This window comes from Syngnathus typhle, linkage group LG3 (assembly GCF_033458585.1).
Source record: "Syngnathus typhle isolate RoL2023-S1 ecotype Sweden linkage group LG3, RoL_Styp_1.0, whole genome shotgun sequence".
Classification (NCBI taxonomy): Eukaryota; Metazoa; Chordata; class Actinopteri; order Syngnathiformes; family Syngnathidae; genus Syngnathus; species Syngnathus typhle.
In genome coordinates, this window is record NC_083740.1 from 4,146,011 (window position 1) to 4,161,232 (window position 15,222).

At 43.7% G+C, this 15,222-nt stretch overlaps 2 protein-coding genes across 2 annotated transcripts; both read left to right on the forward strand.

Moving 5' to 3' along the window:
• The first annotated feature begins 1,629 nt into the window (after window positions 1-1,629).
• LOC133151989 (uncharacterized) lies at window positions 1,630-7,172 on the forward strand. The gene is made up of 5 exons (XM_061275448.1): window positions 1,630-1,743; window positions 2,035-2,067; window positions 2,198-2,345; window positions 2,448-2,609; window positions 2,770-7,172. Exons 1-5 carry the CDS (start codon window positions 1,696-1,698, stop codon window positions 3,717-3,719), a joined length of 1,341 nt encoding a protein of 446 aa, XP_061131432.1. The 5' UTR covers window positions 1,630-1,695; the 3' UTR covers window positions 3,720-7,172.
• Window positions 7,173-7,792: 620 nt separating this feature from the next.
• Window positions 7,793-14,954, forward strand: pdcd4a (programmed cell death 4a). Its single transcript, XM_061274912.1, has 11 exons — window positions 7,793-8,078; window positions 10,571-10,870; window positions 11,069-11,166; window positions 11,814-11,927; window positions 12,014-12,235; window positions 12,454-12,551; window positions 12,671-12,785; window positions 13,446-13,553; window positions 13,947-14,057; window positions 14,120-14,259; window positions 14,445-14,954. Exons 1-11 carry the CDS (start codon window positions 8,033-8,035, stop codon window positions 14,494-14,496), a joined length of 1,404 nt encoding a protein of 467 aa, XP_061130896.1. The 5' UTR covers window positions 7,793-8,032; the 3' UTR covers window positions 14,497-14,954.
• The last annotated feature ends 268 nt before the right edge of the window (window positions 14,955-15,222 follow it).

Genomic DNA, 15,222 nt, shown 5'->3' on the forward strand with positions numbered 1-15,222 from the left:
TGGGGATGGGTCTATTTCAATACGCGCGGTGTGTGGAGAGACACTGAGAGGAGGTCCGGGAGGGGCATCATTCCGTCTGTTTATCTGTCTGTCTGTCTGTCTGTCTGTCCGTGTGAATGGCGGATGGGGAAGCCGCCGTGTCTGCTGAGAGGGGGGTGGCCGCTGTGATGGAGTTCTAAACCCGAAGAAGGAGCTCGCATCTCTTTCCTGCGTTTTGTGCACGTCGCCGCTCCGATCGGACGTCCGCTTCTTCTGAACATGGATCCCGAGAAGACTTTGACGTTCTGTCTCGGGCTCAAGGCTGAGGCGGTACACACACACACACGCACGCACACACGCGTGAGCGCGCGCGCACACACACTGCTGTCAAAACGCAGGGCATGGATTGCTGCAGAGCAACATGCTTCCATGTTGATAAACAATGCAGCAGCAGCCTCTACTAGCTTGCACTCATGTCTACCTCCGATCTTTTTAATTGGTTCCCCAATTCCGAATTGCGTGTCTCCCACTCGTCATGCAAATAAAGACTTTAGCAGATGCTCAACAAATATTTGATTCGAGAGTATGAAAAAAAAATGGATGCCTTGTTCTTCTAAGATGCTGCCTTTCACCTGTGTACAGTACAATGTTTACAGCTTTTTTTTTTTTGCTCCCGGTGATGCTTTATGCATGACAAACAGTTGTAGAAGTGACTAAATTGCTGATTCAGGATTCTGAGAGCTCCACAATGTTAATGACCTTCCATTTTTGCGTGGTGATTAAAGCTTCTCGCCACGAATCAAGTTGCACTTTGTTGCACAGTTATTTGGACGATGACATTTCAAATAATAATCGTCTTTACCTTCGCATACCACCATGATGAATTTGAAGTGAAACAATGCACATGTGATATAAGTATAAACTTAAAAGCCCAAATATGGCATTTCCTAACTACAGTACTTTTAGTTTGAGGGCAAGAGAAAACAAGTAACAAATAAACCTGCCCTAATTTGCATATGGAAAGATATATGTTGTTTAAAACCACCGTTATAGTTAAGACAGCAAGAAAGTTCTGGATTTGGATATCAGTGTACAGTGTGACATTTGGGGCTTGTTGAATTTTGGCTCATCATCATTTCGTGCATACGCGGTCGAGTTCTTTGTGTGCGTTGAATTGCGGTAGAGGGCGATACTTTGTTCCCCCGTACAAACGACATATCCATCAGGCAGTTGACAAAAGAGTTCCAAACACAGCCACGGTCTTTCTGCATTGTTGCCTCTCACTTTCACTCGCAATTTGTCACTTTCCTCACCGTGGGCCTCCATGACATTTACACAAGAATGACTGATATACTCATTTTGGAGTTTTTGCACACGCTGACAAGACATTTGAATGAAAAATGTGACTTCCGATGTTTGAAATGATTGAATTTGTATTTATTAGTCGTGATATTTTACTGGGAGTGCCTCAGGGATCTGTTTTAAGCCCCTTGCGCTTTGCAATAGTGATGGATAAGCTGATAGATGAAGTTAGAATGGAACCTTGATGCTCCTTGACCTATAGAGAAATGTTTGTTTAGATGAAAATAATTACACATGCAGTTTTAAACCGGTGGAGGAGATTATTATGTGGAGTCTCTGCTAGAATGAAGTTGTGGAAGTTCACAATGTGGTGTTTCCTGTAACGGTTGCATGTATCTCTTTGTCTTTCACTAGATGACAATGTCCCTGAGATACTTGGATGGGACCACCGAGGCTTCCACGGTGAGCAGCTCGACCTTCGCTATTCATTTCAGAGCGCTATGAAAATCAGGCCTCTGAGCATAACCACAGTGGTCGCCATGGCGACTCAATTATTTGCCGTTACGGCTCGTGTGGTTACCATGCGCGAGGCAGATATCGCTGCGGCTCACTCCGGGCTTTCCTTCACTGATGTAATCATTGTGAAATAATGCCGGCTCCTGATGGAAAAAAAAAATGTTTATCTCAATCCATTTATTACATATCACATCAGACAGACTGCAACCATTTTTATTTTTATTTTTTTATTTACAGGTGGCTGTTCCCAATAAGGAATCGGCCAACAAGGTGTCAATAGTCTACTTGTGTTAAAAATCTTCTGTATTCAAACTTATATCTTCATAATCATTGACATAAATGCAAGAGCAATATATCCTGGCATTGCAAAGGTCACATGGGGTTTTGTTTTGTCCACCAGGTGGTGAAGCAACATGACGGTTCTGGTAGCCAGCCCGTAGTCAGTCCCAAGTACTGTCCTGGTATAAACAACAATCCGGGTTACCTGTGTGAGACAGGACACTGCTGCGGAGAGACGGGCTGCTGTACCTATTATTACGAACTCTGGTGTGAGTCACCTTTGTCAGTCGCCATTAAACGAGATAGAAAATAATTTAGGACATCTTAAGGTTGGGTGGGGCTTAAAAATGGGGCTTCACTCTTCCTTGCAGGGTTCTGGCTGCTGTGGACCGTGTTGATCCTCTTTAGCTGTTTCTGTGCTTACCGCCACCGCCGCGCCAAGCTGAGAATCCAGCAGCAACAGAGACAGCGGGAAATCAATCTTATTGCCTATAACGGAACCTACAACTACCCGTCCTCCATGCTGGATCTGAGTAGGTTTATTAAGAGACACACATTTCATCGGTTTGTAGTGTTTAAAGAGAATATGTGCTTCTCCTACTTGTATTGTGCAGTCTAACTTTGGTGCCACTCAATTTTAAAACTAAATTGTAAAATGAAAATGGACGCTGAAGGTATGCGTTCTTCTTTTAGGTTTTCTGGCCACCTTCAAGTTACCCTCTTACGATGAAGTGGCAGCGGACCCCACCACGCCCCCTCCGCCTTACAGCTCCGTGTTCGCCCTGCAGGGCGGCGCCACGCTAGGGTCCAGCTCCTCTTACCCTCATCACCACCTCCACAGTCACCCCTGCCCCCCTTACCTGGGGCCGGGCCCCAGCGGCTTCACCTCGCCCCAGAGCTCTGACAACTACACCAGCTGCTCCTGCGAGTCCTGCTCCCTCACCTCGCCCTGCAGCACCTCCTTCTCCGTCCAGGTGACGGACGAGACGTACGACAGCAGCCGCGTGTCTACGCCCAGCGAGACGGGTGGCGACGGCGCCTTCTTGCCCGGGGTGGGGGGCGGCCGCTTATCCTCGTCTTCGCCACCTTTGGCGCAGGTTCCAGCGGATGTTACATCGCCGATCGCTCGGAACGTCGTTCCCAGTCGTTCCTATCATGGCAAAGAGGGGATCCCGTGTCCGGCTGCCCCGCTCTCACTTCCCCTGCGCCCCCTTAATAGCTACCGCCCCTCGGCCCACCCTCGCCTTCCGCTTTCACCCCTCATTCTGCTCCCTTCCCTTTCCTCCGGGAAAGTCCGGCCTCTCATCTACTCCGACCCCTTGCGCGCCACGCTCAACTACAGAACGGAAGACGGCTTACCTCGCTCCACCACCTCACCTTCTCAACGAGCCGTCCCAGCCGCAATCCGCCCCGACGACGAGGAGGATGACGAGGACGATGACGAGGAGGATCACTTCCGCCACCGACGCCTGACGGGTGATTCCGGCATCGAGGTGTGTCGCTGCCAAGTGAAGCGCAGAGACCGAGAAGAGGAAGCGGGCCTCAAGGAGAAGGAGCGGCACGACAGCGTGGATTGCTCCCTCCGGGCTAAGGAGGGGGTCCTCTCTCCCCTGCTGGACGTCGTGGAGTCCTCGGCTGTCTGACGAGCAAAGAAGGAAGTGTTGTTATGTTAGCGTCGTCCTCGTAGAGCAAGACTAGTAGGTGAAAAGTCACTGAAGTTAAAGTCTTGGAGGTGAGTGGGAGGACGGGATGAGTTTGATCTCCTCTTCACCTCGGAGAGCAGGTGTTAGTTGAGCCGTGACGATTGTACAAAAGTACAAAAAGCACAAAGGAGAGGTTATTTGGATAGACGTCGATGGGTTTACATGAATTTACTTAATTTCCCTTTTCGAGTCACCCCCCCACTCCATAGTCAAAGTGGTAAAGTCCGTCTTTTACTGCACAATAAACCTGTGCTAGGCCACATGACATCACCAAGGTGAGAGGTCTCGTTTTAATACTAGTGATAGTTAGGATTATGCAAACAACAACAAAAACATTGTAGTGACAAACTAAAATTCACCATGTGTGGGTGGGAATACGCAAAAGTGCATTTACGGTCATTTTTTTTTCTTTTGCTCTCAATTTTGAGTAAACGTAACCTTTAAAGGTAATGAAATCCCTTCCACCCTTTTTATACCAGCAAATGAAGTGATCAAGTTTGATCAAACAATCAAGTTTGGTGGAGGTCGCACACTGTTTGCGGCAATGTGATGGCCGCCACTCTTGCCGTACAAATCACTTTGATGATGATGATGCGATTGATCCATTTGCTATATATATCAAATATAATCATGAATTGATACTCTCCCCAATGTAAAGTAAATTCAACGAGTTGTTTTTGTTTTTTTTTCTGTACATGAAGATGTCCTCTCACCAGCTTCATATTATATTCCTGGTGTGCAAATGTTGATATAGCAACACTTTTTTATAATTGGATACCATAATATACAGCTCTCTTGTGTCTTTCAAGGCTGCTAATGTTTAAAGGCAACATGTTAACCCAACTCACTCATACACTGATGATGAATGTATAAAAAGGACTGCTCGAATGCTTCTGGACATTTTTACAGTGGGGGGTGGACCCCCCCACAGTGAATTGTATGCAGCCAGTCAATACGAGCTCTGATGTGTTTTGTTTTTCGCTGTCTACAAATATTTCCAGTTAGTTTTAAGGCTTAGTCACACTGTACTTCAAAGTCATTAGTTGGACTGTACAGTGGTCGCCCATGTAGAGTGCCCGCCTCAGTGGGTGGGTGATGAGGAGCCCTTGACTGAAGTACCACCCGAGATTGAAGCAGGTTACTCTGTCCTGGTGACGTCTCCATTATATGGAGATAACACACACGCGTACATAGACTGTATTTAAGCATCAAACTAATGCGCGTGTGCTACTGTCGTTACCATAGGGGACACGGTTAATCGATAAGAGACTATTTTTGATTTTAAAGCGGCCCTTTTGGTCATTTTATGTGTGAAAGTGATGCTTACTATTAGCCTAAACACTAAGGCAAACGTGACTGTTAGAGTTGCGATTGCTTGATTTTTAAAGGCCATTATGACACACTGTATGTCTCACAGGGAAAGAGTGCTTACATTTAGATTTTTCCTTTATACCCCATCACTATGAATTTGACAATAATTAGTACCAAGATATAATTAAGCATTATGGCATATTATGACATCATAAGAAAGTTGTTTCATGCCACTTCCACTTGTAATTCAACATTAAATTGCACATTTATTTGAACCAACCAAACTGCGATGCTAGCAGAGTTCCTGCCAGATTAATGCTAAAATAACATCTCTGATATTGACATTTTAAATTCTGTTCATGAAAGTGATAAATTAGTGAAAATGCTGAGTGGTTAAAAGCCTGTTAGCCAAAAAAGATCATGTTCAGCCTTTGTCGCAGGCATATATCCTTGAAAAAAAAAGAAAGAACATTTATTACAAATGTTTTTATGACAATATTACACAATACTGACTCCCAGTGGACAAGACAGGAAATGGATGTATTCAAAAAGTGGGTCAGTAAGGTCATCAAATGGTAAATCTCTAAGAGTTAACACCAAAACTATTACGGTGTTGTATAAATGCAAAGTTATATAAAAAATGTTAACCTACTTGTAACCAAGATGTATCGTACATTTCTGTACTCATTTAAATCATGTTATTGATTAGCACTAGCTGATGTGTGATTTAAAACAGCCTGTGGTGCCTAGAAGCTCTTTAGGCATAATATATTTTCTCGCTGCTACATGAGCGTGTGTGCGTGCGTGCGTGTTTTTGTACGTTGTGTGTCGTACACAAAGTCAGTTTTAGCTGTGCTTTTAAGCGGTCACTTTCTAAATAGATGCCGCACACGCGAGAATCGCAAAAGTAGTATTTAGCAATAGTGTTCACACTGTTTTTCCTGACTCTGGTGGAGGCTGGTTGATGGGAAACAAACTGTTGTGAAAAAAAAAAAAGACTTTTACCTCTTTCGTACTGAGCCGTGAGCTGTGCTGGGCCGAGGCCCTCGATTGTACATACGCAGTATATGTATATACTGTAAGCATTTGAATTGCCTTTGTCTTAAAGGCTTCTCCCAAGTGCAAACAAGAAAGGTGGCTTTATTTAGGCTCTGTTTGTGGCCTCCATGTGTTACTAACATTTGTGTCAGTTGTACGAGGAAAAACCTTAAAATAAAAAAAATAATAATAATGGTAACACATGAGGACCACCGAGTGTTGATTTCACATCAAAGCCGAGTTGTTGAGCGTTGATTCACTGTATATAAAGAACACAGTTTGATTTTTGCCTTCTGTGCAACTGTTTAAGATCAAACATGGCCAAATTTTGCCCTCAATTTAGGTCACGGGCCACTTTAAGACTGTTAAAGACTCCTAAGGACTGTTTGTTGTCTCAAGAGAGCATTTCCTCTATATTTTTTACTCGAGTGAAGCAGGGGATTGATAAGGCAACTTGCCAGGAATACAAAAACACATGATCAACCAAGACTGTTGATTCTTTGTAAAACAACATTTATTCATGTGTTTAGAAGCAAGCAGGATTTATATAATAAGTACATGTGACTATGTGAACTAGTTCCGATGAATATTACTACAAGTTGTGGTGTTCTTTTTAAGCTATCTACTATCCGTGCTGCTCTCTTGTGTTGTACCTTAGCATGTGTGAGAGACTTAAACTGTTGTTGTGCAACTGAAAAAACCAAAACACACGCTTTTCATGAGGCCAAAGTTGATTGTCATTTTACTATCATGATATTTGTCAATATGAACATCCGGGCGTGTTTATTATGTCTGGCAATGATTCAAAATCTTGGTGTGTATAGCATAGACACCTGTGGTGCATACTCAGATGTGAAATGAGATTCTCTTAACATTTTCATATATTTGTATATTTATTGGGTGCTGTTATTCAGAAGGTTGGTCCTATGATATAATCATCTCCTGATGTTATTTTTTCTTCACTGCTGCTTCTGGAATTCTATCATGTTGGATACAGACATCTATAGTACTTTAAATCAAGGATGATGTGGATTTGGTGATGAAATAAAATGGACTGAGTTAGCAACTGTTTGTGTTCTCGTCCTTATAAGTTGACTTTCCAGATGATTCTGTTTGGAAAGGAAATGCTTTTAAGAAAACAAGACACTATATATTTTAATCCCCATTTTGTATTTCATAAAAATCATGAATTTGTATTTGCAATTATTCCATGAGGTAAACGTATTAAAAATTTATAACTGACAGGTTTCAGGGAAAATGGCTGCATTTCTTAGTTGATCAAAATACGCTTTGGATCGTATGTAAGAACAGAACATGCCGTAAGTGGGCCGCGGTCCGTAATTACACTACGTTCCAGTCTCCATCAACGTGGTTTACACTGCGACCTGCTGGCGAGAAGTGGAACTACAACAACCCGTCACAATGGCGCTTTACCTCATCTTGCACGCGTTAGAGACCACGAAATTGCCACTCTATTATTGAGTTTGAATATATTTCGAATTCTTAGTCTGTTATCATGCAATACTAAGGGGACGATGTACTTTACATTACTTAAAACAAAACAGGCTATAAAAGTGATATGTTGTGCCTTCTTTTTTAGTTTTTTTTACCCCCTGCTTGTGATTGGTCAGGACGGGCCAACCCCCACCCTCAGCGCGTCCACGTGACCGTACTCCCTGCTCTCCAAGTTAAAAACAGACTTTGTTTATCTTACTGCTCAAACGTGCTCGGCCTCAAAGGTCTACTTGCTCGTCTTTTCGTGTCTTTCTCGCCACTGCTAACCTCTGAGCTAATTCCCCGTCCCCGATTTTTTTTTTTTTGTCCCCTTGTGGAACTAAAGAAGGAAGATACACTCCAGAACTCGCGTTGGTGGAGGACTGACTGTTATCCAGCCAAGTCTCGTCATGGCGACCGAAGTGGACGCTCGGTCTTCGGCTCAGCAGGCAGACGGTGAGTCAGTGCTTGGGTTGGGGTTCGACCTCCACTACCCCGGGGCCTGATGGCATGCACTGGCCACCCCCCATTGTCTATGCATGGGACGGGCTGCATGGCTAGCATGCACCATGTGCTCCGGAGAACCTCCCAAACTACCACCACCGCAACAACAATCACCGCAATAGGATGACGCAATATTGCACCTTTCAAGTTCCAGCCCATATTCCAAATTACTCCCTCGTGCACATTAAGCAATTTTCCCCCATATTTATAAATCCTCGCGTCGTGATTGGATGATCTTGGAGCGCTCACTTCCGCCTCGACAAACATGTCTGCCCACGCTTTCGCGACAGTGTTCCAAAATCAAAAACAACGCCATGGTTCTCTATGGTGTATTTATTTATTTACATTCGAGGTCACGTAACGCTACACAAAGACCCAAGCGCGTAGCGTTAGTATCCAAAGGGAGGTCTTATATAATCTCCGTTTTATACTCTGTTGAAATGTTACGTAAAGCGTAGGAATGTATTATTATTATCGGAATGTATTATTGTATTGTATGTATTATTAGCTGCATAACCAACAGGTTAAGCAGACATTTTTGTGTCTGACGGGGGAGCATGACACATAAGGGAGGCTGAGATAGAATATGAAATGAAAATGCTGAACAGGTTTAAATCGTGCTCCGCAGACTTCCGATGAGGCTAAAGCACCCCCAGCCCCCCGTGTAGCACCGTCCCTCCATGTTCTTATTAATACACTGACCTATATTGACCTCTGCGACACACGTGTTCTAGTTTACCCACATGGCTTTTTTTTTTCTTTCTTCATTATGCATGTCAAGTGAAGCTTATGTATGCACAAGATCCACATTAGATCCATTTGTGAGGAAAGAGCGAGAGAAACAATTCAACTGGGCCACGTAGCGCGTTCACTGAAGGTGTCAAGTTTGCATTCCAGTTGTAAAATTAGCTCACTAAACTGAGCAAGTCCAAACTATAGGGGAAAAGTCATGTTTAGGGGAGCTCCTCATAAATTTGTGACGTACAGTCGGGTGTACTGGTAGCATGTTATTTGAAAGGGGAGGAGTGTTTACATCCTGCTCGCTTCTCCAGCGCCGCTCCTGTGAACGCTGCAAAAAAGCAAACACGTCAGCAATGCGGTTTTATCTCACTTTCTTTAGTGCTTATTATTTTATTGATACATGGCAAGATACGATCAGCTCGTTCCCCTTTTACAATCACCATCACAATATTAAAGTAAAAAAAACATAATAATCGCCCTATTTTCAACATTGTAGCAATTTACTTCATACCAAGATATTTCCATTTATGCATCCTTAGAAAATTGGAAGAACAATTTCAATTGCAATAGTTTGTTTTTAGTACTGTGTGACCAAATCAAATGTTCTCAATAGTTTGTTTTCAGTACTGTGTGACCAAATCAAATGTTCTTGGCCTATCTGGCCCACGTGCTGTAGGTTCCCTATTCCCCATTATAGGCCATTTATGTTTACGTGTGACAACAACAAAGTTTTCAACAGTTGCAGAAATTGCCTGACACTTGTTGCGCAACTCCTATCTAGGCAAAACTTTTTTTTTTTTTCTTCCTCCCTCGCAGCGCTCCACTCTACCCGGATTGGTTGACCACGTGTTTTGGCATAGGGCGGTTGGTCGAGTTCTAATTTACAGCCAGTGACAGGCCGTGTGACCTACATATGGGGAGGGAAGGAACAAGCAAAGTGGAATGTTTTTCTTTATACTCTTTCAAGGCATCGGGCGTGGCTGCAAAGAGTTAATCGTCGTCGCTTCTGCAGTGTTCCTTTTATTTTTCCATTTATTTCTTGAACTACAATTCTGCAAAATGTGCATCTGGCTTTCTATGAAAATTCATTTTGGAAGAGTTGAGACTTTTTATGTGGTCTGGATGTCTTCCAGTAATAATACTGCATATGCAGTGAGAGCTCACACTATCCTTTGGATCCCTGCAGAAGTATTCATTACCCCACCCTAGGGACCCGCCCGAGGCAGTCATGTGACCCACGACCATGCCATATGTAGTCAGTTCGGCCGCCGCGAGTCGACCGTGCAAGGACGGGAGCGACGTGAGAGAAAAACCAGGCGTCAGCATTTCTTTACCATGTGTTCTCCCTTTGCTCCTTCCTCCCCCTCCCACGCCTGCAGGAACACACCAGTCCAGCCTGTTGTTGCAACTCGTTCCTCAAAATCCACAAATGTTTAATGGCCACGTTGGCCTACTTAAGGCTAATGCAGTGTACATGTATCATCATCATGGGAATACAGTGTTTTAAAGTCCCCGAAAGTGTTTTATTATGCAATACTTTGATTTTTTTTTTTTAAATCTTGCGCTCGACAAATTCTCCCTCCATAAGCGACCAGTAGTATCAGTGCCATCTGCACAGTTTAACTGAAATGGGGCGGTTGAAGGCCTCACAGCCATCATGCAGACAACCTCATTAACGTTGCCACTGTCCCACCCACTCACAGGGACGTTTCCTCGCGACGACCAGCCAGAAGAGGCAGAGCGTCCCTACGCCGACGATGACGACGAGCTGAACGAGGTGGAGATGAACGCCAACTGGACACCTCAGGAGAAGGCCCTGCACGAGGCCAGGCTTAAGGCCAAGGCCAAGCGGCGACTGCGCAAGTCATCCCGCAACTCCACCAGCGATTCTATCTCCGAGTCGGGGGACACCGCCGGCGTGGACCCCAACAGTCCCAAAAGCAAAGTCGTCCCCAGTGACCGCAAATCCAGAACGGGCAAAGGCAGAGGCCTGCCGAAAAAAGGTACTTTTTGGACCAGACTATAAAGTTTTTTGATTTGATATTTTGGTTGCTGTTAGCTAAAAAGCTGACATTTTTGCCCCCCAAAATTCCCTGTTTATGCATCAACATGTGGTGCCATACAGTGCATATAAAAAGTCTACACACCCTAATTTTAAACGGCATATTTTTTTTATGAATTATTTGTTGTTCTTTTTTCAGGTGGAGCAGGCGGTAAAGGTGTGTGGGGTGCCGCTGGGATGGTTTATGAGGATGAAGAACCTGATTTGCAGGATCCCAACTACGACGAATCTGCTCAGGTTGGCATGAACGAACATGTTTCGGTTTATTATAATAATGTCCATCAGCGCTGCAAGACAGAATGGCATTATCAAACATCAGTAAAAAGCGGCATCGACGTATCCCAGCACCTTCATGTCATCCAGATGGCTGTGTCACTTGTCAATCAACAGAACCTTTCAATCTTTAACCTCCTTATCAAGCAAAGGGCTCAGCGTGCCAGTGAAAGAAAGTAGAGTGGGAACGGAGCTTCTGCAACCAAGTTAAAAAAAAAAAAAAAAGAGCGTTGATAACAGTATAATTTCGGCCTTGATGTTGGAACACAGTGGAACCGGAACAGTGTCGTTGGGGAACTTGAACACAGCGGTACTGACAAATAAATGGCTTGTGTGCTGAGCAAGGGGATTGCCTGACCCACAAGGCCACAATGTCCTTGGGAAGATACCCAGTAGTAAAGATAAACGTCTGGGTTAAATGTGGAAAAGGTCACATGGTTCGGGACATACTGTAGGATGGAAACATGGTTCTAACCCTAACAAGATGAATCAATTACATTTTTTTTTTTTTTTTTAAGACCGATAGGCAGTACAGATGAATTGAATGATTCATTTGAAATATTTGTTTAGCATAGTCGCATTGGGTCTAACGCACTACTTTATCATTTAAGGGAGACACGGTTTATGTCAAAGTTCTTCCAGAGGTGGACAAGAGGGACTTGGGGAAAATGGTCAACCCAATTGTCCAAGAATACTTTGAACATGGCGACACAAAGGAGGTCCAGGTTAGTGAAAAGACAATTTGAGCACAATTAGACCCGATTCTACATGCAAGTTGCACTCGATAACACGGCGATGCATGTGCACTAAGATGCTGCTGAAGGAACTCAACTTGGGCTCCCACAAGTACGAGTTCTCCTCGGTGGCCGTCTCGCTGTCCCTGGAAGGCAAAGCCAGCCACCGAGAGCTCACCTCCCGCCTACTGTCCGATCTTTCGGTCAAGGTGCTAAGCCAAAACGACATGGCGAAAGCCTTTGACAAGATGCTCCAAGACCTACCCGACCTCATACTGGACACGCCTGAGGCTCCGCAGGTACTAAATGCATCTGTGAATTTAGCCTTGTGTTGGTGTGTGTGACAAACGCAAGTACTAGGATTGACCTGTGGGGGGCAGTGGGGTGCTACAAGGGCAACGAGATTGCTGGAAAATGCAAAGAAGGAAGAGTAGTCAGTAGTTTTCTCACGTCGACCAGTTTATTTCGTTTCCTGTACATCTGTGTTATTTTAATTTGATACTTTTTCTCTCGCCAGATGTTGGGCCAGTTCATAGCCAGAGCCATAGCGGATCATGTCCTTCCCATGTCATTCCTGGACTGTTACAAAGGCAAAGTGGACTGTGACCATGCCAGGTGAATATTGTATATTTTTTTTTATGATTTGATTTGAAAATCTTCTGTTTTCTATATGGGATGGAAAATGTCTTTTTCTGCTGTTTATATCTACTGACCCTATTTTTGTTTGTGGTCAGAGTGGCTTTGGACCGCGCCGCCGTGCTGCTGTCCCTGAAGAGCGCCATGGTGCGTCTGGACAACGTGTGGGGAGTGGGCGGCGGCCTCAGACCGGTCAAACATCTCATCAAAGAAGTACGATTAGCCCAGTAACCATTTTGTTGCTACAATGTGAAGATCCACTTCCACATTTTCCATCGTAGGTGAAAAAAACTCGACACAAAAAAGGCATTTGCAGGCTGTGGAAACGTGACGCTTTAAGTAGGTTAAGTGTTTCCGTGTGTACCTTGTGATGGGCTCTTGACCAGCCCAAGGTGTAGCAGGCCATTGTGTGGTTTGACGACCCTCTTGCCACGCGTTTGCATCCAAGGAGACACTCGAGAGTGTGTACGGACCGCCGCGCTTTTTTGTGGACATTCATTCCGCAAGATAAACAAAAGGTGCTGTGGCCTCTGTTTTGTTGCTGTCAGCAGCAGAGTGCCTTCTGCGCAGGGATGTGTGTTGTTGCGGGGGCGTACACAAACACACACACATCTGCACACCAGGGTGTTTTTTTTTTTTTTTTTTCCTGCCTGCTGTGGAATTTTTGCTGCTCGAATTTGGATGTTGCCGTGTGTAGATGAGATGCTATCTTGCGCAAGAGAATGAAGTTTTTTAAAAAAAATTGTGTTTTCTTGCTGTATGTGATTAGAATGTATTGCTGTTTAAAAAAAAAAAAAAAGCTTGTTATTCACAGTTTAGGTTTTGGGGTCTTTTAATTACTTATAGTTTGGAGTGTTTTATGTTTGTTCCCAGATGAACCTTCTGCTGAAGGAGTACCTGACCTCAGGAGATGTGTTGGAGGCCGAGCGCTGCCTCCGAGAACTGGAAGTCCCCCACTTCCACCATGAGCTTGTCTATGAGGTATCATTTTGCTGATTTATAGTGTGGGGGTACCACAACATGACACCCTCCATATTTTAGCTAAAAAATAAAGGGAATATTGGATCTAATTAGCGTCTCCTTGCATCCAGCCAAGTACAAAACTAATTGGAATAAAATATCTTTTCTTTCAGTTTTACGCCAAGGACTATTTGTTCATTTTGGCAGGGACTACACTTTCATTTGTCAAGTACGGATTCCGTACTGACCAATCCAAAATAAATAAGAACATTGTGTCGCAGAGCGTCTATAGAAATAAATTTCCCTACTTCCCAATTTGCCACTGGCTGTTCTTCTATTAATTTGTAAAATATTGGATTGAAATGAGGATGACATTTAACAATGAGAGCCCAAAAGCTGGTGTTGTATTTTCAGGCTATTGTCATGGTGCTCGAATCCAAAGGCGACACGGCCAGCCCCATGATCATCAAGCTGCTGCAGTCCCTCTGGAAAACGGGCCACCTCACCGTGGATCAGATGAACAGGGTCAGTCTCGTCATCTTGGTGTGAAGAACTCTTTGTGGACCCGCTAACTTTTACCTCTGTAGGGGTTCCAGCGGGTCTACGACGAACTCCCCGAAATCAGTCTTGATGTGCCGCACGCCCACACGATCATGGAGACGTTTGTGGACCTCTGCTACCAGGAGTCGGTCATCACCAAGCAGCTAAGAGATGATTGTCCTTCGAGGTTGGTACAATATGGAAAAATTCCGCCTTTACGTTTAGGCTGTGGTGGACCGCCGGTCTACTCAATTACTGTGTAACTGGTGAGAAAACTTTAGATTTAAAGTAAATTTACCGGAAATGCTGTATTCAGGATCCTCTGTTGATGTTTTTCTCTCATTCCACCATGTTTTGTTTTCTTTTTAATAGAGGGCGCAAGCGTATGGTCAGCGAAGGTGATGGCGGCAAGATTAAAAATTAAAAATGAGAAATGAAGAGGATCCTCAGGAGAAGATGGGCATTCAAGTTTCATCTGAACAAGTTGGGAGTTTTAAGCTCCTCCCCCTGGTGTCTTCACACACAAACACACACACAGCAGCTTTGGTGGAAGTGAAGGCAGTCTGCTTCATCTTGTTAACGCTGTTGTTGTTTTTGTAAGAATGTTCATTGTTTCTTGGGTTAATCCACCCGTCTTGTTTCAGCTTTTGTATTATTTTTTCCTTTCCAAAAAAAATAACTCGCAGGTGCAGTCAAATCATCGTGGACCTTCTATTGAGGTGCTTTGCTTGACAGTTTCCATAAATGGACATTTCTGGTCAGTTGATCTGGAGATGGTTTGGTTCAACATAAACACATCACGGTTTTTCTGTCTGTTTCACATATTGACCAAAGTTTGAATATGTATAAAAAAAAAAAAATAAAATACGTTCATTAAATAAAGGCAGCATATTTGTTTTCTTCTTACTTTTTATTTATTTATTTTTTTACAAGTGATACCCAGTACTCTGAGGGCCACACTAAACCTTGAAACATGTACTTCTAAAAATATAGTGCAAGTATTGATTAATCTTAAGAATTTGTAGATTAATTTAAGGTTTAAATGAAAAATTCCATTATTTTCCTCAAAAGCCAAATATTATTCTTTTGCCCAAATTAAAATTTAACTAAATTATTAGTTCTTTTTATTTCCTGTTATAAAATTAAGCAA

Excerpts from the sequence above, each read along its gene's own strand:
- LOC133151989 (XM_061275448.1), top strand. The coding sequence starts at position 1,696 with ATGACAATGTCCCTGAGATACTTGGATGGGACCACCGAGGCTTCCACG. Across the intron at positions 1,744-2,034 it reads GGACCACCGAGGCTTCCACG|GTGGCTGTTCCCAATAAGGA; the intron begins GTGAGCAGCTCG and ends TTTTATTTACAG. Across the intron at positions 2,068-2,197 it reads ATAAGGAATCGGCCAACAAG|GTGGTGAAGCAACATGACGG; the intron begins GTGTCAATAGTC and ends TTTGTCCACCAG.
- pdcd4a (XM_061274912.1), top strand. The coding sequence starts at position 8,033 with ATGGCGACCGAAGTGGACGCTCGGTCTTCGGCTCAGCAGGCAGACG. Across the intron at positions 12,236-12,453 it reads ACACGCCTGAGGCTCCGCAG|ATGTTGGGCCAGTTCATAGC; the intron begins GTACTAAATGCA and ends TTCTCTCGCCAG. Across the intron at positions 14,058-14,119 it reads CCGTGGATCAGATGAACAGG|GGGTTCCAGCGGGTCTACGA; the intron begins GTCAGTCTCGTC and ends TTACCTCTGTAG.